Source organism: Ictidomys tridecemlineatus, chromosome 4 (assembly GCF_052094955.1).
Source record: "Ictidomys tridecemlineatus isolate mIctTri1 chromosome 4, mIctTri1.hap1, whole genome shotgun sequence".
Taxonomy (NCBI): domain Eukaryota; kingdom Metazoa; phylum Chordata; class Mammalia; order Rodentia; family Sciuridae; genus Ictidomys; species Ictidomys tridecemlineatus.
The window spans coordinates 129490381-129514795 of NC_135480.1; the positions used below are offsets into that span (position 1 = coordinate 129490381).

The 24415-nt window shown below is 37.2% G+C and overlaps 1 protein-coding gene across 4 annotated transcripts in view; it reads left to right on the forward strand.

Moving 5' to 3' along the window:
* Frmd3 (FERM domain containing 3) overlaps positions 1-24415 on the forward strand; it is a 245933-nt gene that overhangs the window by 215197 nt on the left and 6321 nt on the right. Inside the window, exon 1 of one of the 4 annotated variants that reach the window (XM_005340909.4) lies at positions 10895-11154. The exons of the other annotated variants lie outside the window; for them this stretch is intronic. Coding sequence (XP_005340966.2) covers positions 11028-11154 — 127 coding nt within the window. The 5' untranslated portion in view covers positions 10895-11027. Of the gene's footprint in view, positions 1-10894; positions 11155-24415 lie in introns of those variants that run through there. 4 annotated transcript variants of the gene reach the window in all.

The window sequence follows — 24415 nt, forward strand, 5'->3', positions numbered from 1 at the left end:
ATCTCCCCCTTTGTGAGCTTTTCTTTGGAGCTGTTTCCATCCTTGGAACTCTGGTTTCTGGTATTTACTGACAACTTAAGTACTCATAAGAAGGTTGTATCACTTGAAAGAGATCTTTGAAATTTTAAATATTTCCAGCATTGTGAAGGAGGTAAATGCCTGTTTCCCACATAAGTTGAATCCATCTTATCTTGCAGTGATTATGTAGCTTATATCTTAAAATAACAACAGTGTGTTTCATGTTAGTCCTGCAGCTGGCTAATTCTCCACAAATAATCCCTTTTGTGGGATATAGAATTCCTCAGTGGAAACATCTTGAGATCCCAACAGTGTAGATCTATGTAGTTCAGTGTGGTTCTATAGGCTTGACCAATTTTCCACAAATAGTTCATTTTATGGATTATAGTACTTCTCTGTGTAAACATAGCAACCATTCAGGTAGTTGCTCCATTTCTGCATTAATGTCTTGGACAAGAGAGGAAATATAAACTCTAGTCTTGGCTACTCCACCAAGTAGGATACCATAGACAAGACCCTTCAGCTTTCCAGTATTCATTTGCTTAATCTATAAAACAAGTTTAGAGCTTTCTAGCTCTAAACTCTGACTTTGAATCTTCTGCTGATGGTAAAAATGGTAAAACAAAAACAAAATAAAAAAACCCAAACATCCAAAACTATCGCTTGAGGTCTTTTGTAATAAGAATGGGAACTTGAGAAGTAAGCCAATCTCAAAACACCAAATGCTGAAAGTTTTCTCTGATATAGAGAGGCTGATTCGTAGTGGGGTTGGGAGGGGGAGCAGGGGAAGATTAGACACACGGTAGATAGAGCAAAGGGGAAGAAAGGGGAAGGAGGAGGCAAGGGAGTAAAAAAAGATGGTGGAAAGAGATGGACATCAGTACATGTATGAAAAAGACATGAATGGTGTGAATATACTTTGTATACAGAGAGAAGAAAAATTGTGCTCGGTATATATAATATGATTGTAATACATTCTGCCGTCAAATACAACAAATCAGAATAAAAAAAATTTTTAAATCCAATAAAAGGACCATCATTTGAGGGGACAAAAAGAATGGGAACTTGGGAACAGTAATATTTTTCAATGCTTTTTAAGGCTAAAGAGGAACATTGAAGATGGTCCTGTACAGTGTTCAGCAAAGTATAACCCATGGGCAACCAGCATCCATTCATTTTTTTTGGTCTTAGAGCCAGCAGTTACGCTTTAAGTTATTATATAATCACCTGCATTATAGCCTTAATTTTACCTCTCAGCCTTCAAAACTTCATATGCACAATCTGGATCTTCAGATAAAAAGTTTGTGAACTCCTGATCTAACACATCCTCTCAGAATTCTTCTAGAAATTAAGTCTGGAGAGGTGAGGCAGTTTGCCCAAAGTCATACTGGGTAAATATTGAGGCTGGGATTAGATTATTGAAGCTGGTCCTCAGATTCTTGACCCAGGTATCTTAGATGATATAGAATACATCCAAAATGTCTCAACTCTGTCTCACTGAAACAGGTGCTACATCTATTTTTCTATTAAATCAGTCACCAAAAGAGCCAATTTATACACACACACACACACACACACACACACACACACACACACACACACAAATGTGGGGGAGCTCTGTGTTTCAGTGAGAAAAGTTCCTGTGTATCCAGGGTGGTGTTCAAGTCTTTGGACTTCTGTCTCAGAATGCCAGGACCTGTGCCTCCCCAGGGATGGCCATCATGTAGGGATGGGGGGTGACTGAGCGCTTTGGCCAGCAGTATTCTTATTAGAACCAAGCTGTGGAGGAAACAGACTTCCCACAGGATGCTCGCTCCCTTCTGGGACTCGTATTCTAATTTTAAAGTTGAATTCATTAAATAAAGGAATGGCTCACTTTGAGGCTAGTTCTAATCCCTCATTTGCTCACCGTCTGTGTTAAGACTTGTTGTCTTGTTAGTGGAAGCAATTCAGTAGTGGAGCTTCCCAAATCATTGCTCCCCCTCAGGTTGGCATTTTACTGCTGCACTTAAGTATTAACAGTTGATTGCTTTAAAGGATTTGCCTAGGGGCAAAAAAGTCAGTCACATGTCCTAGGAGGTAATCCAGTTACAGTCCTTGAGGGCTGGGATCCCAGCCAAGAGAGCGTCATAAGGGTGACCAGCTATGACCACAAGAACATGGTGAAAGACTTTCTGCTTGGCAGCTAAATAAGCAAACACTCCCACCATGCCCTAAGAAACAGGAGCAGAGGAAAAGGGAAAGGATTGCCAAAGCCACTGACATTAGAGAGCAGAAGTAGGATTTCCTGAGTTTTGGATGCATTCCACCATCAGCATGAGGCTCTGTTTTCTTGCCTTTTTGTTCATGGGTTGGTAGTGAGTGTTCAGTAGATGTTCTCTGAGACACCAAGGCTGAAGTTGAGGCAAGATCTCATTGCCTCTCTCCGTCTCTCTTCTCTTAGGACTCAGTGTCACCCTTGTGGAAGAAAGCCTTGTGCAATGTGTGCTAGTGATGCTTTTTAGGCTGGCTCATGATGATAGGGCTGTGGCAGTTTAAGCAGAGCTTAGAAAAGAGTCTGTTTCAGTTGGCACAGGTTTGTTGGCTAGGATTCACTCCTGAAGTGTATGCCCAATGCCACATACACATGTAGAAAGATGCAGGTTGATGGCAAATTAGGCCATACAGCTGAATCCAGAGCGGGGTGCATATGCACTGAGCTCATACAGTGATCCACTGGGGTGGAGGAAGAAACCACTCAGACTTCTACTGATATTTTGTTTTTATTAACTCCTTATAAAATTTCCATTGTATAGGTTTTATAATGTATTTAATAAACCAAGATAGCTCTACATGTATCTAATTTAAAAATAAATATGCAGCTGTTACTAAGTATGCGCAAACACTTTTTGTCTCCCAAAGCAGACTTGGTTACAATCACCCCAGCTCTTAGAGATAAATCTAAATGAAGAAAAGGTGGAGTGTATTTCTTAAACTCTGAGATTCCTGTTTGCGCCAAGGCTCCGGATTCTTAAAATAGACGTGAGACCTCTCTGCTCTAGTTACTGTGGTGACATGCCATTTTACATGCTTTTGGTCTGCCACTTGATAAACCAGCATGAGTCACCCAAGCTCAGTCTTGGCCTCTGCCAGGCTGTTTGGTAGTGCTGTGTCACTGTCATTTAAGTGTTCTGTGGAGGTCTCTGAGTCCCCAGTTATATGGCAGTTAGACTCTCATGGTAAGCATGTGTTCACCTGAGTGGACATAGGACGCATCAGAGGGCATTCTCTGGTGGTGGGAAGAGCATGGGATAGAGGGTAGGAGGGCTGGGGTTCATTCTTTCATTTGATGAACATTTACAATTATTTGGCACATGAGAGTCACTGACACCACCTAGACTTTACTTCCTCTTCTGTAAAACAAAGTGAGATGACTTCTAAGTTTCCTCCCTACTCTGTGTGGCTTTTTATAATTCTTCTCTCAAATCACTGCTATTTTTCAATATGTCCTTTGGACCATTTGTCAGTGTGTCTGAAAGCAAAGGTATAGCTGTCTTATTTTTAAATATGGTAAATGAAACAGTAAGCACTTGGCCCCATGATCTTATTCTTGGCCCCATCACTTATTCTTTATTACTGTGAGTGACACAATCTTATTTTCCAGCATAAAATTGAAAATTAGTAGCAACTAGCTTAAAAGGGAATATAAAATTAATATTTTGTCTTTGGAAAGAGCCCTTGCTTCCTTTAACACACCATCATTTCCCGTTGGAAAGTCTTTTAACCCCTGGGCTTCCACTTTAACATTATAAATGTGACAGTGGGCAGATGTTTTGGTCAAAAGGGAAATAGAATTTTAAGAGTGATGCACTTGATTATCTGAATGTAGATTGGCCATGTTGCTATTAAAGAAAGGAGTATCTGCTTTCAAAATATAGAACAAATCTTGTGGTCTTGTCAGGCCCTACCTGGCACCCTTAGCCACAGCTGACTTTTTGGTCCCTAAATCCAACCAGGGTCCCATTCCAACTCTAGGACCAATCTTACCTAGAAGGGATCTAAGAAGTCTAAGCCTAGCACTTTGGATTGGGATTTTAGTCCTGCTCTATCCATTGCTCTGTCTTGTCCTCTGACCCTTATGCCAACCTGGCTCCTTTTCCTGACTCCCTGCCTTGGTGGTGCCCAGGACTCTGCTCTCATAGGAATGTGCCAGCATTTCTCCCTCGGCCAGGCTGTGATCCTGACCCCATTCCTTATCCTTGCTCTACTGAATGACAGTCTACATGATCTCTTTTCCTGGCCTGTGTCCCTGGGGCCATGTTCTGTTTCTTCTCAGATTAGGCTCTTTCCCAGCATTTGCCTCATCCCGAATAGGGCAGCCAGATTTTTAAATGCCAGTCCTTCCTTGTCAAACATCTCCTGTTTCCCAGTGGTTATAAGATATTGAACTGTCAAATCTATTTGCAAAAATCCTATTCACTTGAACTTTTCAAATTTACCCCAGGTTTACCTCCATGGCACCACCTCACTAGCCCCTCATCTCTGTCCACTGGTGTTATAATTAATTCCCAAGAGAGCTCTCCACTTCCACTCCTATCCCCTCCTGACACCCATATTTTCCACACAGCAGCCTGAGTGAGTTTTTATGAGTGGAACTCAGATCTAGTTATGATAACATCTGAACTCTGTCCTCCAGCCTGTGTACTTTGCTCTGTGCCTGTTAAGCTCTTTTCTATTTCTCTCCTCTTCAGTCTGTGTTCCCTCCACCCTGGCTTTCCCATTCTCTCTGGAATATGCCATTGTCATTCTACAAGCTGTTTCATTACCCAGAAGAAATGGCTAGGCCTTTGTATGGCTATTTCTTGTCTTTTAATTTAAATTGCAGATCCTTGGAAGGTCTTCCCTGAATGTCCAATTCCTACTCATTTGTTTTCTCTCACACCAGTGCCTTTTTAAATTTTCCCCAGAGCACTTGGCCTTGTTGAATGCTTTTTCCTCTGCTTACTTGTTTTCCTGTTTGTTGACTGTCTCCTCCAACCAAATTGTCAGCTCCCTGAAGACAAGGACTCTGCCTATGCCAATGTGTACTGTCAGACACTCTGACATTCTGGTATACAGTGGGAGCTAATTAATACTTGCTGAATTAGTGAATAAACAAACAAACATACGAATGTATACATTCTGAATGTGGCTAGGTCAACTTTTATTTGTATGGAAGAAGAAGGCATACAAATAGAATATATTCTCCTGGGATTACGGATTACCAGAATCAACCATTTCCTTTTCTTTTTATTTTGTTTTTTAATGGGAAATCAAGAGTAATACCTTAATCATCTTAGACAAATTGGAAAATACAGAAAAACACAAACAGAATTTTAAACTACATGTAATCCTTGATGTTCATGCTGTGGGATATATCATTCACCTATATACTTTTCATAATTTAAAAAAATTTTAATAAAATCTAAAGATGCATTCTTCATGAACATGCCAAGGTAATAGGGATGGCCAAGCAAACTTTTAACAATCAGTAAAACTGCTTCCCTACTATTTGGGAGAAGTGAATAGTAATGACATGTTAAAGGGACACATGGTTGACAGAAAAATTGAGACTGTCTTGTCTTCCTCTTGCGTAGCTAAAAGAGACAAAGGAAAGAGCTGTGTTGGGGAAAAAAATTCACCAACCCTTACTGATTAATTTGCTGCAAGGCACTAATTTGAACATGCCATGTGTATTAACTTGATTAGTCCTCACAACAACCCTCAGAGGTACATTCTGTCTATTTATAAGGCTCATTTTACAACCATGGAAACTGAGGCCAGGATAAAAAATGGTGCAGAGTAGAACCCAAGGGTACCTCCAGAGCTTGTGCTGTAAACTTTGCTTTCTACAACCACTTAGTGAGTTCTGGTCCATCTACTAGGAACCAGCACCATGACTAGGTTGTTGATACACACATCCCATTTCCTTGTCACAACAAGTGTGAGAAGAGTTCTTTCTCCATCTTTTAATTAAGGCACCAGCACTCCAAGTTGCCTGATAATTTTCAGTTTCCTGCTAAATAAAGGCAAGTTTATTGCCTTGTCTCAAATCTATGTCAGGAAGTTCACTGCAGTAGTAGACATGGAATTCAGGTCCATGTACAGCTGTTACCATTGAACTCTGTCCCTCTTCTTTGGCTTCTGCTTGATTTATCAGTGTTGCTATCATCTTATCATGGAGAATCAATTCTCTTCTTCACACATCCTCTGCTTTCTTTAACATTGACAGGACTTCCCAATTCTTTAAGCACACAAACGAATTGAAAAAGAAAAAGTATTCAAGGGCATCTGAATGTTGTGCTACTGATATTGTCCCCTGGAGCATGGGGCTCCAAATGAGGACAACACTCCCAGTGCAGTATTGTGTAAATCTTAGAACTTGTTTCACATTTCTGCCTTCCTTTTCTTCTTTCTCTTGAAAAGTAGCCACATTTTGGGGTATGGTTGGACAAGGTAGAGAGAAGTGCCTAGGACAATATAGAATGCAGATCCTGCTAGGTTCATTTTCTCTGAATAAAAACAGAAGATCCACAAAAGAAAGAGAATAGAGGAATTAACTTAATATCTCTGAAAAGTAGTATAGAGAGTTAAGAACAATTTCAAGAGAAAAGTGAAACACATAAGTGCTAGCTTGGCATGTTACATGAGGCACACCTGTAATCCCGGCAATTATAGAGGCTGATGCAGGAGGATCACAAGTTCAAGGCCAGCCTCAGCAATTTAGCAAGACCATGTCTCAAAATAATAAATGAAAAAGAGCATTGGGGATGGAACTCAGTGGCAAAGTGCCCTGGGTTCCATCTTCAGTACTGGGGGAGAAAGAAAAAGGAGTGCTAATTATATAGCTATAGTTAAAATAATAATAATAAAACAATTATATATAATAACAATAATGTTAGAATAGTAAAAAGAGGAAAGGAGGCATTTGAAACTATGGTGAGATTTAATGCTTGAGAATTGATGAGAGTAACTATCCTGGTGGCAAACAATAGAAATAAAGAACTGTGGTGGAAATGGGAGTTCATAACCCACTTGAATCAAAGTGTGAAATATGATATATCAAGAACTATGTAATGTTTTGAACAACCAACAATAAAAAAATAAAAAAATTTAAAAAAATGTCATATACAGGGCTGGGATTGTGGCTCAGTGGTAGAGCGCTTGCCTAGCATGTGTGAGGCCCTGGGTTCAATCCTCAGCACCACATAAAAATAAATAAATATATAAAGGAATTGTGTCCAGCTATAACTAAAAAACAAATATTTTTTAAAATGTCATATACATTAAAAAAAAGAACTGTGGTGTGGTTGTTTCAGGTTTTCTACTTGCTTTCTGTTTTGTTTTTAGAAGGTAGTTGGTTTTAAGTGAGCTATCAAGTCACATGTTGTTTTAATATGATGCTAAGCACAAAGATTTGTTAAAAGATGAAATTATAACAAATCTATGTTTATGAGTTTCATGATTGCCTTTTCTATTTCTATAAGAATGTCACTGGTATTTTGATTGGGATTGCATTGTATCTGTATAGTGCTTTTGTAGTATGGTCACTTTGACAATATTAATTCTGCCTATCCAAGAACAAGGTAGATCTTTTCATCTTCTAAGGTCTTTTTAAATTTCTTTCTTTAGCGTGTTGTAGTTTTCATTGTAGAGGTCTTTCACCTCTTTTGTTAAATTTATTCCCAAGTATTTTATTTTTTTGAGGCTATTGTAAATGGGGTGGTTTTCCTGGTTTCATTTTTAGCAGATTTGTCACTGATGTACAGAAATGCCTTTGATTTATGGGTGTTGATTTTTATATCCAGCTACTTTGCTGAATTCATTTATTAGTTCTAGAAGATTTCTGATGGAATGTGTTGGATCTTCTAGGTATAGAATCATATCATATCTGCATGCCCTCCAATAGATGAATGGATAGGGAAACTTTGGTATATATACACAATGGAACATTACTCAGCATTAAAACAGAATAAAATCATGGCATTTGCAAGTAGATGGATGAAGCTGGAAAATATAATGCTAAGTGAAGCAAGCCAATCCCCCCCAAAAAACCCAAAGGCCAAATGTTTTCCCTTTGATATGAGGATGCTGACTCATAATGGCGATGGGGGGGAAGGGAACAAGGGAGCAATGGAGGAACTTTAGATAAGGCAAAGGGGAGGGAGAGGAAAGAAGGGGGAAAGGGGGGATAGGAATGATGGTGGAATGAGTTAGACATAATTATCCTAAGTACATGTATGAAGGCACGAATGGTGTGAAAATACTTTGTGTACAATCAGTGATTTGAAAAATTGTGCCCTGTATGTGTAGTATGAAATGATTTGCATTCTGTCATCAAGTGTAATAAATTAGAATAAATTTAAAACAACAAATCTAGGTTTATAGATGTTATCTGGCTTTGTTTGAGATTCTAGAATTGGGTAGCAGTCTAGACCAAAAATGGTTCAGAATGTTCCATCCCACCACATAGGCAGGGTATATTTATAGTAGGGAGAAGGCGTGAGGTTGAAACAGTTTGATTGGTTCATGGCTATCTTATTTGAACAAGATATGAACAGCTGGCCATTTGTGATTGGCTGAGACTTGGCTACTTGTTACAAGAGTAAGGTTGGAGTATATTTCTACATCAGGTTAGCTTTCAGTACCAAGAAACCGGTAGACCCAACTTTATGAATGGAGGCAGCTGTACACCAAACTTCTTTCAGTTTATCAGATTTATCTATATTCCCTCCAAATAGGCCAAAGGGAGAGCTGCCAAATTGAGCCCTAGCCTATTGCCATGCAAATGAGCCCTTTATTAATCTTTGAAATTCTTCCTCTGCATTATTACAAAGCAACAATTCAGGTAGAATAGTGACTTTTAGATATGTTCTTTAGTGTCCTAAAGAATTTCAGTTAGTTTTTCAGGAACCGCTATTGGTGACTAGGGAGGAGGCCTTATAGGAAGGTACCATTCCAGGGCCCCACCACTGCATCAGTAGATCTGCTTTATGACAGGGGATTCTGCTCAGAGTTCCATCATAAGAGGGATGACAAAGTGTTGAAGTATTGCTGGATTGTTAGGTCAGTGGTTTCCGGTTTGAAAATTTGAAGTTTTAGTTTCAAGTTTGAAAATTGACTCACCCCTTGAGTGTAGAGACTTCTGTAGCATATCAGAGACTGGTAACCTGTGAGAAGAATAAGCCAATTGTGAGGTTTCCACATGTAACCTCCCCTACCTCAGGTCACAGTGCACAGTTGGCCACACCGTTTTCCACTTCAGAATTTACCATCTGATCTTATTTTTTTTCCTTTCTGTGGCATTTTTACATAGTTCAACTCACACTGTTTTTATCAGCAAATTCTTTTCATTTACTAATACATTGAAAGCATTTCCTGACATTATTAAATTATTCTAAATATGAGTTTTTGGTGCAGTATTTCATTATCACATATATTTAATCACTTTCCCCTTGGAATTTTTTTTGTTATAATAAATGATGCTCTGATGAACATCTTTGTTCACATGTCCAATTATTATCTTAGAATAAATTCCTAAAAGTAGAATTTCTGAGCTAAAGAATATTGCAACTTTATATATTTTACTAAACTTCTCTCCAAAACTGTTAAATTGATTTTATATTCCCACAGTAAAGTACAATACAGAATTTCAGTTGGATGCTCTGAATGTAATCCAGAAAAGAAAAAAAATATTTTATTAGAAAATCATCTTTTGTCAGCAACAGCTATTTAAAGTAGAAAATGCATATGTGATGAAATTGTGTGAGGAATTTTTTATTCTGAAAATCAGAGTGAGAAAAATATAACAGCAAAGAAATATAACTGAAAGATAGTTTATGAGGTATGGTTATTAATCAGTTGAATTTTTTTCAACTATAGCATGCCCTGAAAAAATTCTGAAAAAAGTTTGATCTCTTAGTGCTCATATCAGGCACATTTCTGTCTCAGATGTTCAAGTCGAGAGTTTTCAAAGTGCTAAGAGATTGAATGTGATGTTTGGTTCCTGCATTTAAAATATACTTGATTAGAGATAGGAGCACTAACAGCTGTTGTTTTGGGGGCTTTTTTTTTTAAGTCAACTGGTATTAATTTGATGCTAAGGTGGTTAAAATGATAGTTTGGCTACTTACTAATTTTATGAATTTACCAGGTCAATCATTCTCCCTAAGCCTTATCTGTAAAGTGAAGAAAATAGTAGCATTGTTGTGGGGGGTGAAGGTGAAGCATGTGAGGAACTTAATACCTTGTTGGGATTGTGCTGTCCAATATAGCAGCCCCACATGGGGCTGAAGTCCTGGAACTTGGCTGGTCAGAACTGAGATGTACTACACGTGTGCAACACACACAGTCTCAAAGACAGTCTCATAAAGGAATGTAAGGTGCTTTATAAATCATTTTTACACAGTTACATGTTGAAATGAAACTATTTTGGATATCATGACTTCAAATAAACACATTGTTAAATTTAAAATTCATTGTACTATAGTTTGCTTTTTAAACACTTTTTCCTTTTTTCAAAATGTGGCTTGCATTGTATTTTTATTGGGCCACTCTGCAGTAGAACATATTGAAGACTCAATAAATAATTTTTAGAAGAAATTGAAGTGGGTTGTTTCTCCATTGTGGAGTTACACAGTTGTCATCTTACCATCTGGGGACATTTGATTTTTAGGATGCTGTAAGACATTTGGTGGAATCTTCTGGTCTGGATGAGGAGTATGCATAAAATTTCATTGTTTGTTAGTGAAGTGAGTAGAGAGTTTAAAAATAGTATTCTCCGCCCTCCTCCCTGCCCCATGCCTGTCCCTCATGAGTTATTTCTGTTGGCTGCATTAGGAACCTGACATTTGATTCATTCTCAGCGTGCCCTGCCTCAGTCCTTTAAAACAGAATGGACAGTTAGCAAAAGGTCAAAGCTGCTATGGCTGCTGGTGGCTGTCCTGGGCCATGATAGGCAGAGGAGACCTGGGGAGATCGGAATATCCAATATGGCAAAATGCTTGGTCAAGATCCAGACTCGACGAAGCCTCCACTTGCACATGGTGAACCACTGCAGCAGTAATGTGTTTGTCCGTCTGCTGAGACATGGCTCCAAGGTCACAGCTCGAAATGCCGGTACGTGCCATGCCCTGGGCTGTCATCCCGTGCCTGAAGAATCATGCAGGCTTCCAGCTTCCTGCTCACTATAGCGACTCAGTGAGAAGCCAAGGGTGAATGTAGTGTCAGAAATTTAATGAGTTATGGAAGAGAGAGAAGGAGGGAGAGAGGCAGAGACAAGCAGGGAGGAGGGTGAATGAGCAAGTGCAGAAGGTAAATGGGAGGGCGTGTTCCCTTTTCCATGAAATGGCATAAAGTTGTCAAAAGGCAAATTATGCTTTCTTTTCAGCAGTGAGTTAGGAGGGAGGCAGTGGTGGTGTGCTCCTCTAGATTGTTCAATAATGAGAGATGACGAGGAGAAGGCAGACTGGATGATCAAAACACACTCCCCCTCCTCTCACTGTTTAAAGGTTTCAGATCTCAGATCTGCTTGTGCGGGTGAGGCAGAGCTCCCCTTTATCTTCAAAGCAGAGCTCTACTAAAATAAAATATCAGAGCACTTGGATCAAACTGACATTCTACAGTTTCCTTTTCCTTGTAAACATCATATGTTATGGTCCTTGGAAGAAACTGTAATTGAAATAAAAATTTCAAGTTCAGGCCCTACAGCAGTAAAGAAGCTGTGTTTATATAAGTATATGTGGTATCAATCATCAGTTGATAATATTTATATATCCTGGGAAATGTCTGAAATTGGCCATATTGCATACAAATGTGTGGGACTGACTTCTAAGTGAATTGAAATGAAACCAATAGTACTTGTACAAGGACAAAAGTAATGCATGATGGGTTCTTATATGAAATTTTGAAAAACACAAATATATAGAATGTTTTCCTTTAGTCTAATATTCTCAAAAGTGAGTCTATGAATATTTGCAGATAAGATATGGGATATGGTATATATATTTTTCATGATATTGTTATAGGTATATTATTTTATAATCCATTTTTCCTTAATTATATGCTTGAAGGACTTTTCATATCAAAACAATTAATATAATTATCTTTTCAAAAATGGCCAAATAATGTTATATAATGTAGATACTACAATCCACTTATTTAATTACTAATTTATGTGGGAAATTTATTTTTTTTATTATCTGTCTATTATAATGCTACAATAAATGTAGAAATTAGTATTTCTATGATCAATTCTTAAAAATATAAATTGGGGTAAAGAACATACAAATTTTTATTTTTGATGCAAGTGATCAAATTATCCTGCAAGACAAATGCTTAGGAACAAGGTATTCATGAGAATCTCTACTCAGCCATGTAATTACTAATCCTCATGTGACCAGTTTCTTAACATTTTTCTAGATGTTGAAAGAAAAATAAGATTACATTATTTTCATTTGTACAACCCTTTTTAATAGGATGAACATCTGCTCAAATGATAATTGACCATTTGCATTTTTTTCTTTGGAGAATTCATGTTTGCAGATTTCTATTGTGGTTTTGTCTTTTCCTTACAGATTGTAGGAAATCTTTTATAATCTGAACTTTAATCCTTTGCCTGATAAAAATGTCAATTTTCTTCTAATTAATTGGTTCTTGATTTTCAACTTTTAAAAGAAAGTGTTAACTTTTTGAATCAGGCATTTTTTTGTATGTACAGACAAGTTCTACATGTACAAACTACTTAGTTTTTGTGTATTTCAAGTTTGGGTTTATGTCAGTTTTCCTTGTGCAAAAATTATGCTTTCTTTTTCATAATTAATGCACTCACTTGAACTATACAAATACTGATAACCTTTTACTTTTGGTCTATAAAAATGGCAATTTCCTGTGGTATCTAATATTTATTTTGGTTTAATTTTTTGACATCTTTGGACTTTTCTTGTGTATATAACATGATATAAGGATATAAATTTTTCTCCAATTATTTGGCAATTTTCCCCCAAATTATTTATTTTAAAACAAATTTTCGTTATACTTAAGGGAATGTTTCTGAATCGCACATTTTAGTATTTTTTTTGTTATTATGTTTATAGTATAATCTTGAAAGTAGATAGGTAAAATTCCTCCCACATTTTTTAAAAAGAATTTCTACTTTAGAGTGGCTTTTAGGTTTCTAGTTAAAGTAGGAGGAAAATACAAAGATTTCCCATATGCCTCCTACGTCCACAATGTGCCCCTATCAGAGGGGCACATTTGTTAACAGTTGATGAACCTGCATTGACACACTGTGATTACCCAGCGTCCACAGCTTACATTAAGTTTTCACGTTTTGTGTCAGATGTCCTGTGGGTCAGACAAATGTATAATGACATGTATTCATCATCATAGTATTATACAGAATAATCTCACTGACCTAAAAATCCTCTACTATTCCTGTCCATCTCTTCTTTCCCCTAATCCCTGACAAACACTGATCTTTTTTACTGTCTCTGTAGTTTTGCCTTTTCCAGAATGGCGTATAGTTAGAATCATACAGTATGTTGCCTTTTCAGATGTGCTTCTTTCAATTAGTGATAAGCATTTAAGATTCCTCCATGTCTTTTCATCACAATACTTTTTAGCACTGAAAAATATTCTATTGTCTGGAGGCACTCATTGCTTTTTTTTTACCCAAAATTATTTTGTCATTTGTGAGCACTTTCTCCATTTATCTTTTTGAAGATGAGTTGGTATTTGTATTACAATAGCATTGAAACTTAGATTAATGAGAGAATAAAATTTTCAAAACATTGAGGGCTTTTATTCAGGAATATTGTTATGCTTCTTCATTTATTGAGATTTTCTTTTATGTCATCTTGTTATGTTTTAACATGATCTTTGTGGAAATTTTGCATATTTCTTATTATGGATATTCCTGAGTATTATATGACTATCTTACTTTGTACACTTAGCTGTTCTGAATGAAGTTTCTCATTATCATATTTTTATAATGTCTTTACTGGCATTTAGTGAGTCATCTGCTTTTATATGTGGATCTTGCTTTTGAACAGCTTACTGAATTTCCATTAATTATTTCCCCCAGTTTATTTATTTTTTAAATACTTTTTAAAGTTGTCAGTGGATCTTTATTTATTTATATGTGGTGCTGAGAATGGAAACCTGTGCTTCACAAATGATAGGCAAATGCTCTACCACTAAGTCACAACCTCAGTCCTCCCTCAGTTTATTTTAATCTTTATTTCACATAGATAATCCTATCATCTAAAAATAGAGCTTAATCTCTTTTCTAATATTTATACTTCTTATTTTTGTCTTTATCATTTTGTATTATCTAGAGCCCCTAGAATTATATTGATGTGTAGTGAGAGATTTTTGTCATGTTCCTGATTTTGGTGGAAATCCTTTTAATGTTTGGCTATTACATGTGTTTGCCATCATACATAAACTCCATTGCATTGAATTTTAGATTAATGAAAGGAGAACTCAATTTTAAAAATATTAAGGCCAATTATAAAATCTGTAATTCTAGTCCTTACTTTTTAGGAGATAAAAATTTAATGAAAAATCCACAATAAAACTGTAGCACGGTGCGATGACTGATTGTGATGATAAACAGATCCACAAGATGGGATGACAGCTGCCCCAGTTAGATGCCATCCAGCAGTCAGTAAGGGGGAATTCTAATTAACACCTGTTTCAATAATAAGGTGATTTGTTACCCAAGATAACAAGTCCAGAGGCAGAAAGGATTCCAGGGTTGAGAACCAATTTCATTTCATCTCCCTCCGCTTCTCTTCCCTGTTGGCCAGGATTTCCCTCAGAGCTGTGGCCATTGACATTATAGGTTGGCTGCCAGAGTTTCTGCTGGTCTCCTTTAGTTACAACAATGTCAAGAGATAGATAGAGTCAAACCTTTCCAGAATGTTCTTAGAAGCAAAAAAAAAAAAAAAGTTTCTCATAAGTTTAGTCCCCACTCTCATGCCTTATTTTCTCTCTGTCCTTCAATTTTATTTTCAGGGTCAGCTTCTATGCCCATTTCTAAACCAAAGGTGACAAAGAGTCTAAATTACTAGGATGGATTAGACTAATTATTTGTGGAAAAAATGTACAATGAGGAGTCAACCATGGTATTTGGTGATAAAAAGCATCTGTATCAGACTGGGAGTGGGATGTAGGAGAGCTTTCCTAGAGGAAGTGACACATGGGGTCTTAAAGAATAAGATCCATCTGAGTGCAGAACATTTTCAGAAGAGGCAATAGTCTGTACAAAGGCACAGAGACATGCAATGACATGACACATTTGGCCCTCTAAATAAACTGATATGTTAAGCTAAAGAGTTTAGCCTAAAAGGTGTGAGAAACCTTTTAAGAAGAGGACTGATATAACTAATTGACATTTAAAAATAATTATTCTGGAAATAATTCCCAAGAAGTCACACTGAAGTCAAGAAAACTAGTTAGGATGCTATTGCTATTATTCAGATGAGAAGTGGTGTGAGTAAAGAGACAGGTGTGGCTTCGAAAGCAGATAAGAGCAGAGTTTGGAGAAGTTGGGGACAGATGTGAGCAAATGGTAGAAGAAATATTGGTCAACACTGAGATTGCTGGTTTGGGAGACTAAGTAGAAAATTGTGCCACTTACTATATAGTGAGTGATGGAGGAGAGAAAGAGTTGAGTGGGAGATGATATAGTTTGGTTTCGGATATATTGAGACTGATGTTCCTATGTATAGTTGTGTGGAACATCTGGAGCTTATTGGAGGGTTTTGAGTTTAGATATTCAGTAACATGTATTTCTCAAGCTTAGTTGTGTTCTACATTCTTGTGGCAAATAAATTTGGGAAATGTTGGGTTGAATAAAGTGAAACAGATTTCTTCTCTCCAGGACCATGCATACATTTTAATATGCCCAATAGTAATATTATTGAATGCTTAACCTGTGTCAGGAACTTTATGTGCATTGGCTTGTGAATTCCTCTGCATACAGTATTGCATGTAATATGTCCTGGAATTTTTCCCATTTTATTGATGAAAGGAATGATATAAAGTAATTTAATACCTGATCCATGACAATTTGTTCAAGGTCAGGATTCAAGTTCAGAAAAGTGATTTTCGAACTTACACTCTTAAAGTTGATAATAATGTCCCAAAGGATAATAGAATGTGCACAGTTTTGCAAAATTCTCTGTAGAACATTCTTTTCAAGAATTTTAGGGAACACTGATAACCTGTAGTTACCAGGTAGAGTAATTCTGAAGTAGCATATCAGAGCCATACATATGATTGAGACTTCAAGGAAGAAGGTATAGAGTGAAAAGAGCAGAGAATTGAGACCACTGCAAAGACAGGTGAGGAGACTCTGAGGACAGAAGAAATAGAGTCATTGAATGAAAACCAGGATAGTATAAAGTCTCAGAATAGGAGGACACACACACACACACACACACACACACACACACACACACACAGGCTTAGAAATATGGCGGTGATTGGAGACCTTGATGAGAGCCATTTCAGTGGGCTGCCAGAGCAGCTAAATGGAAATGCAAAGACAATGATGGTATGAATCATCCACATGAGCTCTAGATATCAAAGTCATGCAAGATGATTATAATATGGGTATCAAAAGAGTTAGTAAGAGTAGATGCAAAACCAGGAGGTCATCAGGCAATGGTCATAAGGGAAAGAGAGTTCAGTCTTCAAGGACAAAGTCTGTAAGGATGGGGAGGAAGTGAAAAGAATAAGCCACACTGCCAACTCTGCTGTGGAAGAGGACTACCTACCTACATGAAAGGCAGTGTTCCATATTCCAGTTAGGGTTCAGGGATGGGGAGGACATTAGGATTTGCCATGCACACGTGTCTTTATCTAAGTTTCCATTTGTGTATACTTTCCTGAGTCACTGGGATGACTTTTCATAGGTTTTTAAATAGAATGAACCAGCAGCCTTCCAAAGATGTTCAGAAACATCAGATACACGAGTTACAATTAAAGGATTAAATTTTATTCTCAAAAAAGGAGAGAGAAATTTGTAAGAGGTTAATGGCATACTGTCTTGAGAAATTTTGGAAGTCTACATGCTGCTTATAATGGTTAGAAAACATTTTAAGTCATTTAATGTATGACTAATAGCAAATGTAGAATATAATAAGTTTTAAAATTTATTTTATTTCTTACAAACTGTTAATCCCCATGGCAGCACGTGACTTTTGTTTTATGGCTTTTATGTTGGCTATCATACAATCATAGGAGAGCTGACATATAATTATCATTAAGAGTGATTAGGCAAACCTTTTGAGAATAAAAGGAGCATTTTAGTAATACTACCAGGACCACACCCACACAGTGGAACTGTCTCAGGCAAATGAGGACAAATTGTTACCATATACATAATGAAATTGTTTCAGCAAATAAAATCGGGCCAGTAACAGAGAAGGTTCTTCCTCTACAGTTAAGAGGTGAGGGTCCCTTTCAGGCCTCTCAGATTCCCTTCTCTTCAGGCAACATGATGGTTTGGGAAAAGAAAAATGTCCTGGGCTTTGGAGCCAGACAGGACTGGGTATAAAGCCAGGCTCCGTTGTTTCCGAGCTTTGTGATCTTGTGCAAGTTACTTATCCTCTTTAAGCCTTAGGTTTCCTCTCATGAATACTGCATGATTATATACTTCAAAGTATCCAGCCCTATTCATTAAAAAATCTTAACTCCCTTCTTGTCCCACCACTTAAAGTCTCCAACTTTAAGTCAGAGAGCTTATTGACAGACATAGTCTAAGATGGAGCCACAGAATGCTGGAACTAGAAGGATATGGTCCATTTTGTAGGTAAGAAGTCTAAGACTATACAACTGGAGTGACCTATCTGAGGTTGCTCTAATTGTTGTGGCTCACCTGGGGAATGGACGGGTGACCTGCCTTTCAGGCCATTGCTTTTTCCATTCCATCATATTTTCCAAAGATAGAGTGATGACTCGTTCTGCCTCCTTCTCCTACTCCTCCCTCACTTTCTCTTTATCCTCAGTTCAGAATATTGCACACCTCCTGGAGTGTCACTTGATAAGCTGATAGAGTTTAGACCATCTTGAGAAGGTTGGTTCTTGTGTTAGCAACAAATATATGCCCTCTGCAGAGACCCACCAACTTTACACCCATTTTTTCTGTGGTTGTCCACCCTCTCAGATCCAGCATCTCCCTTTAACAACAAAAATCTTGTAATGTTCTCGTTCAGAGATGCAACACATGTAACTTTAAAAAACTACATGTAAAGTCAAAATGTTCTAACTGTAATAGAAAGAGAAATTAGAAAGTCATTCTTAATTAAATAAGACTCTCCAAAGGCTTTTCTCAAATAGGATTCACTAGGAGGCAGAACAAAGGAGTGAGATGCTTGGAATGGGGAGGGGTGGGTGGATGGAACAGATGTAAGGTGAAAATGTGTTACTTTGCAGGCAACTCCAATACCTTTGGCATCTCTGATGGCGATGGTGTAATATTCTGAACTGCTAAACAACTCTTAGCAAAAGAGTTCATCATACCCAATGCTTGCAATCCTGAAAAATTCAAACTATGTTAAAATGCTACTTCAAATGCTTTAGGTTTAAATGTAAAACAGAGGTAGGTTCTAGATTCAGATCATTATAAATATGTTCATTATGGGTAATATCTAATATTTAACATTTGAAAGTTTTTTGGAATGCAAAATAATTCTTTATTTTGTGGAACTCTCCTAAATATTTTAAGATATCTGGTATCCTTGACCCTCACCCACTAAATGACATCACCACCTTCAATCACTGTGATGTCTGAAATGCCTCTATGATCTTCTAAAGGACCCTCCTCTTGGATGAATGGTGGTACTGCTTTACTGCTCTGGAGTTTAATGGGCATTCCATAGTTGGGTGCTAGCACAGAGCGCCTCAAAGGGAACCAGAATAATGATGTCATTTGCCAAAGCCTCCCAGCATGGATGAAGGCCTCACAGGGTGAGCACCAGTGGCCATGACAAAGGAAGCAGCAAATTTTTACAGGCTGAAAAGTGTCTGTAAAGCGAGGCAGTATGATTTTAGCCAAATGATGGCAATAAACATGGCGGATTTTAAATGGGAAAGACATTGCCACGTGGGCTTAGCATTATCTCAACAAACCCAAGCTCCAAAGTTAACTTAAGGAGGTCAGTGTAGTTAAATGCAAACGGCAGATGTTCAATCATGTTCTGATGTCCCCATATTGTCCCCAAAGGACTTTCTTACATTGTTCTCTTCTTTGCACTTTTGATCCTTTATGTAATCTTAAGAGGTGGGGGTGTGAGTGTTTTCATTTTAAGGCATTTTAGAGATGCTTGATACCACATTGCTTAATTGATAAAGTCATCATGCACAGGAAACTAGACAAGGGTCATTAGCCAGACTCTTTAGCTATATAGTACATCACAAGTTTCTGGAAACTCTGGCTATGGTATTGTGATTTTATCACACACATGCTCAATTGATAGCTCATTTCTGTGTAAATGTGAGCAATGCTCATTCTGTTTTTATCTGCCACTAATTTTGCTGTGTGTCAATAAAGACCCTATATTTTGCCTTCAGCAATAAGATGAAGAACAGCTTCCTAGCAGCATCCATCAACAGTCTACTGAGTGGGTTGGGCTGCTATGATGCATGATGTATCTTTAGGGCATATCATTATATCAGGATCTGTGCAAATAGTGCTAATGGAAATGGGCGGTGTCCATCTGCTTCATTATACATGGTAGGCATCCTACCTATTGTCCATGGCCAGTCTACTCCATTAGTATTTGTCTTCTGATTCTTGCTACGTAAGTTATTATTACTTCTTAAATTATTTCTTCAAATAAATAATGAAAACAATGGTATAAAACATATAATTTTATTACTATACTAAAATGAAATACACAATTCACCAGAAAAGGTATGTAGGAAACTTTTAGTATCTATCATATAAGGAAAATTACGAAAGTATGTATAACCAACTATAACATTTAACAAGTATTTCTTATTTGTCAGAAACTTTATAGCTATCCACTAATTTTAATAGGTCTGCATAGTTATGTAAATTGGAAAGCTTTTTACTTTTCCATGATCATTGCCATTTCTTCTAAAACAAAGTTCTCGATCTTTCTAATTGAGCTTTGTGGATATAGTCAGAAAGCTTCTCAGATATAGATAAAGCAAAATAAATTTATTTATTGATAGATTTATGATTATTTATTATTGAATAATACTAAGTTAGTATTTTTGGTCTTTATGGAACTCACCAGAAAAGGTACATATGAAACTTTTAGCATATCTCATACAAGGACAGTTAAGAAGATTTGCATAACCAATTATAATTAAATTCACCTTGTATTCCATAGTGGACTTGTTATAAAATGAACGTATTTGTTAATAAAAAATGTTTGATAATAGAGCAAGTGCTGTTTATTGTTCTTTGTTGAGATCATGATGTCTGATTTTTGTAGGTTTTTAAAATTGTCAGCATCACTTACACATCCACAATTTCACTTACCCTCTCCCCAGCCTGGTGAAATAGGTGTTTCTCCTATTTTGTAGTTAAGCAAACTGAGATCCAAGAATATCAAGTAATCTTTAGCCACTGAAGCTCATAATATGAGTAAAGACAAAGCTGATGTTTAAACCCAGGCTGTCCAGCTTTTGACTGGTTCTCTTCCATTGTACTCCAGCTGCCTTACAATTTGAGCACAGAGATGAAGGAAGAGTAATACGAATCTTCAGTGCATTACACTCATATTTAGAAAAATTAGGAAAGGGAAGAGAGCTTTTATATCCCTGCCTACCTCCTTTCCAGGAAAATAAGTGAATATCTATTATTGAGATCAATAACTTGGCAGATGTGAGGGACTTAAAATATTAGAAATTTGGCTGATTTTTAAAAAAATTATAGCATTTTCTGAATGGCATCCTGAATGCCTGAAAAGACCCACAGGTGTATTTTGTGTTGACCATACAGATGTAAGTATGAATTTTAAAGCTTTTAGATGGTACTCAAAATGGTCAATTCTTTCCAGCCTCCATCGCTCCCCATATACCTGTTCACATTTAGGTACTTGCTTGACCTGTGGAGGTCCTGGCCATTATCATACCTGAATTAGTTACTGTAATTGTTTTTCTCTGAAGGGGTTTCACTCTTTACTATTATTCTATTTTCCCCTTACATTTTAGACTTCTCCCAAGAAAAATAAATGAAAGAAGGGGAATGGAGAATGTTAGGAATAAAGACTGAAATTCTCTACAGTGTGGCTAAAAAAAGTCCTCACAAAGAAGGTGAAATTTGATTCGAGACATTCAAAGGAAGAAAGCATGAACATTTTGAGGGAAGAGTGCTCCAAGCAGAGGGAGCAACAAGTACAAAGGCCCTGTGGTTAGAAGGTGATTGGCATGCTTGAAGGACAGCAGAGCTGCTTAGGTGGCTGGAGTGGAGTGAGAGACACAGTCATGGGGGAACAGGGTTAGAAAAGTTAGGAAGGGGAAGAGGACATTGAGTAGGGTCCTACACATCCCTAAACAACTTGGCTTTCCCTCTGAGGAAGATGAAAAACCATTAGAGAGTACTGAGAACGTGAGTGGCATGGTTCACTCATGTTTTCAAAGAATCACTCCAGATGCTGTGTTGGTAGTGGCCCTTGCCTGCATGAAGACTGAATCAGGGAGATGATATAAAAGACTGTTTCAATAACCTAGATGAGAAAGAATAGCAGCTCGGATCAGGGTGATAGCCATGGAGGTGGTAAGAAGTAGTCAGATTCTGAACACAATTTGAAGGTAAAAGCAGAAGTTACTGACAGGTTCAATGTGGGTATGAATAGAGAACAGTCAAGGTTTTTGGTCTGAGCACTTGGGAAAATAGAGATGCAATCTACAAAATATTGCAGCCTGGAAACGTGAGATTTCCCTTGTCTTCTGGCTATAGGAGAGGGATATAGGAAGCAGAAGATAGAGAAAGGGTTGCAAATTAGGGCATTTGAGGAGAATAATCATATATATATATATATATATACACACACACACACACACATACATACATACATACATACATATATATATAAAATACAAATATATATAATTTATACATAATATATAAGATACAGTAATACATAACAATATATATGATTATATTATACATTGATATATTTACATATTATAGTATTATATATTTGTATTCTATTTTTTTATATATTACATATATAATGCTTTTAGATAAGAACAAAGAGCATGGGCAATCTGTGTAACCAAAGAAGCAAAGAAAAGTAGCAAATGGGGCTAGCAGTGGTAGCAGAGCAGTAAGACCTTCACATAGGATTCATGACTTTCACAGCTTTTCTAAGGGGGTGAGAAACATGAGCCCCCTGTTAGGGATAGGGTGCACCTGCATTTGTAAGTATTAAGCACTCCAGAAAACCATACTATTTTCATCCTTCCCTACCCTGTATTTTCTCCCTTTAGACATTTTATGGTGGTAGACAACTTATGGCTTTGTTTTTAGGCAGATTTTTCACTGCTGTGACTAAAAGATCTGACCAGAACAATTTTAGGAGGAAAAATTTATTTGAGGGCTTGCAGAATCAAAAGTCTTACATAGATAGCCAACTCCATTCCTCAGGGCTCATGGCAGAAGACTGTGGCAGAGGAAAGCAGAGAGATACCTCACTCTCCAGATACAAAATATGTACCCCATAGCCATGCCCTCAATGAACCAATTCTTCCAGCAACTCCTCACCTGCCTCCAGTCACCCTCAGTTAATCCCATCAGGGATGAATTTACTGATTAGGTTAAGGCTATAACCCAATCATTTCTCCTCCAAATCTTCTTGCATTGTCTTACATGTGAATTCTGGGGGATATCACATCTAAACCAATACAGGCTTACATTTGTTTTTTTCTTTTTGTGGCACTTTGATTAACTCAGAGGCACTCTATCACTGAGCTACACCCTTAGATCTTTAAATTTTTAAAAAAATTTTGGTGCTGGGGATGTGGCTCAAGCCGTAGCCCACTTGCCTGGCATGCGTGCAGCCCGGGGTTCGATCCTCAGCACCATATACCAACAAAGATGTTGTGTCTGCCGAGAACTTAAAAAAATAAATATTAAAGAAATTCTCTCTCCCTCTCTCACTCTCTCTTTAAAAAAAAAATTTTGTTCTGAGATGAGATTGCCTAAGGTTGATAAATTGCTTAGATTGCCATTGAACTTATGATCCTTCTGTCTCAGGCTCCCGAGTTGCTAGGATTACAGGTGTGTGCCACCACACCCTACTTATTTTTTGTTTTTATTGAGATGAAGTTCACACAACACAAAATAACCATTTTGAAGTGAACAATTTGGTAGCATTTAAGACATTCATAGTGTTGGCAACTAACACCTCCATTTAGCTTCAAAACATCTTCATCACCTCTAAGGAAAATCCTGTGTTTCCATCAGTCATTGCTCATTTCTCTCTTTTCCAGTCCCTGGTTACTACCCTTACAAAGCACTTCATGTCTGTGGATTTACCTGTAGTGGATATCTCATAGGAATGGAATCATACATTATGTGACATTTTTTGTGTCTGGCCTCTTTCACTTTTTTAAATATTTATTTTTTAGATATAGGTGGATACAATATCTTTATTTTTATATTTATGTGGTGCTAAGGATAGAACCCGGTGCCTCATGCATGCTAGGCAAGCACTCTACCTCTGAGCCACAACTCCAGACCGATTTTGTTGTTTTTTTTTTTTATGGCTGAATAATTATATTTTATTATATGGATATGCCACATGTTGTTTGTGTATTTATCTGCTGATGGACATTTGAATTGTTATCATCTTTTGACTATTGGAACAGCATTGCTGTGAACATTACATACAAGCTTTGAATTCCTGTTTTCAATTCTATGGATAATGTATATACTTAAAAGTGGAACTGTTGAGTTGTATGATAATTCTATATTTAACTTTTTGAGGAACCACCAAACTTTCCACAATCATTTTATATTTCTCCTAGCAATGTACAGAGTTCTAAATTCTCAACATCCTCACCAACATTGTTGCCATAAAAACAAGCATCAAGTGGTATCTCATTTTGGTTTTGATTTGCATTCCCTGAATGATTCCTTAATGATTTGTGATGTTGAACATCTTTTTGTGTGCTTCTTGTCACTAGTAAATGGTTTATATTTTTCATGGTATTTTTTATTTGGACTATTCAGTGATCTCAGACCAGAGCTATCAGGATTGACTTTTGAAACATAAAAGCAGAAATGCACTCTTGTACATTTTGAAGAGAGAAATTGTGAAACATATGCTGGTTTACAGTTACCTAACGCAGCTGGCTGCCAATTTGGTGTTGTATTGTAGATACATCCTGG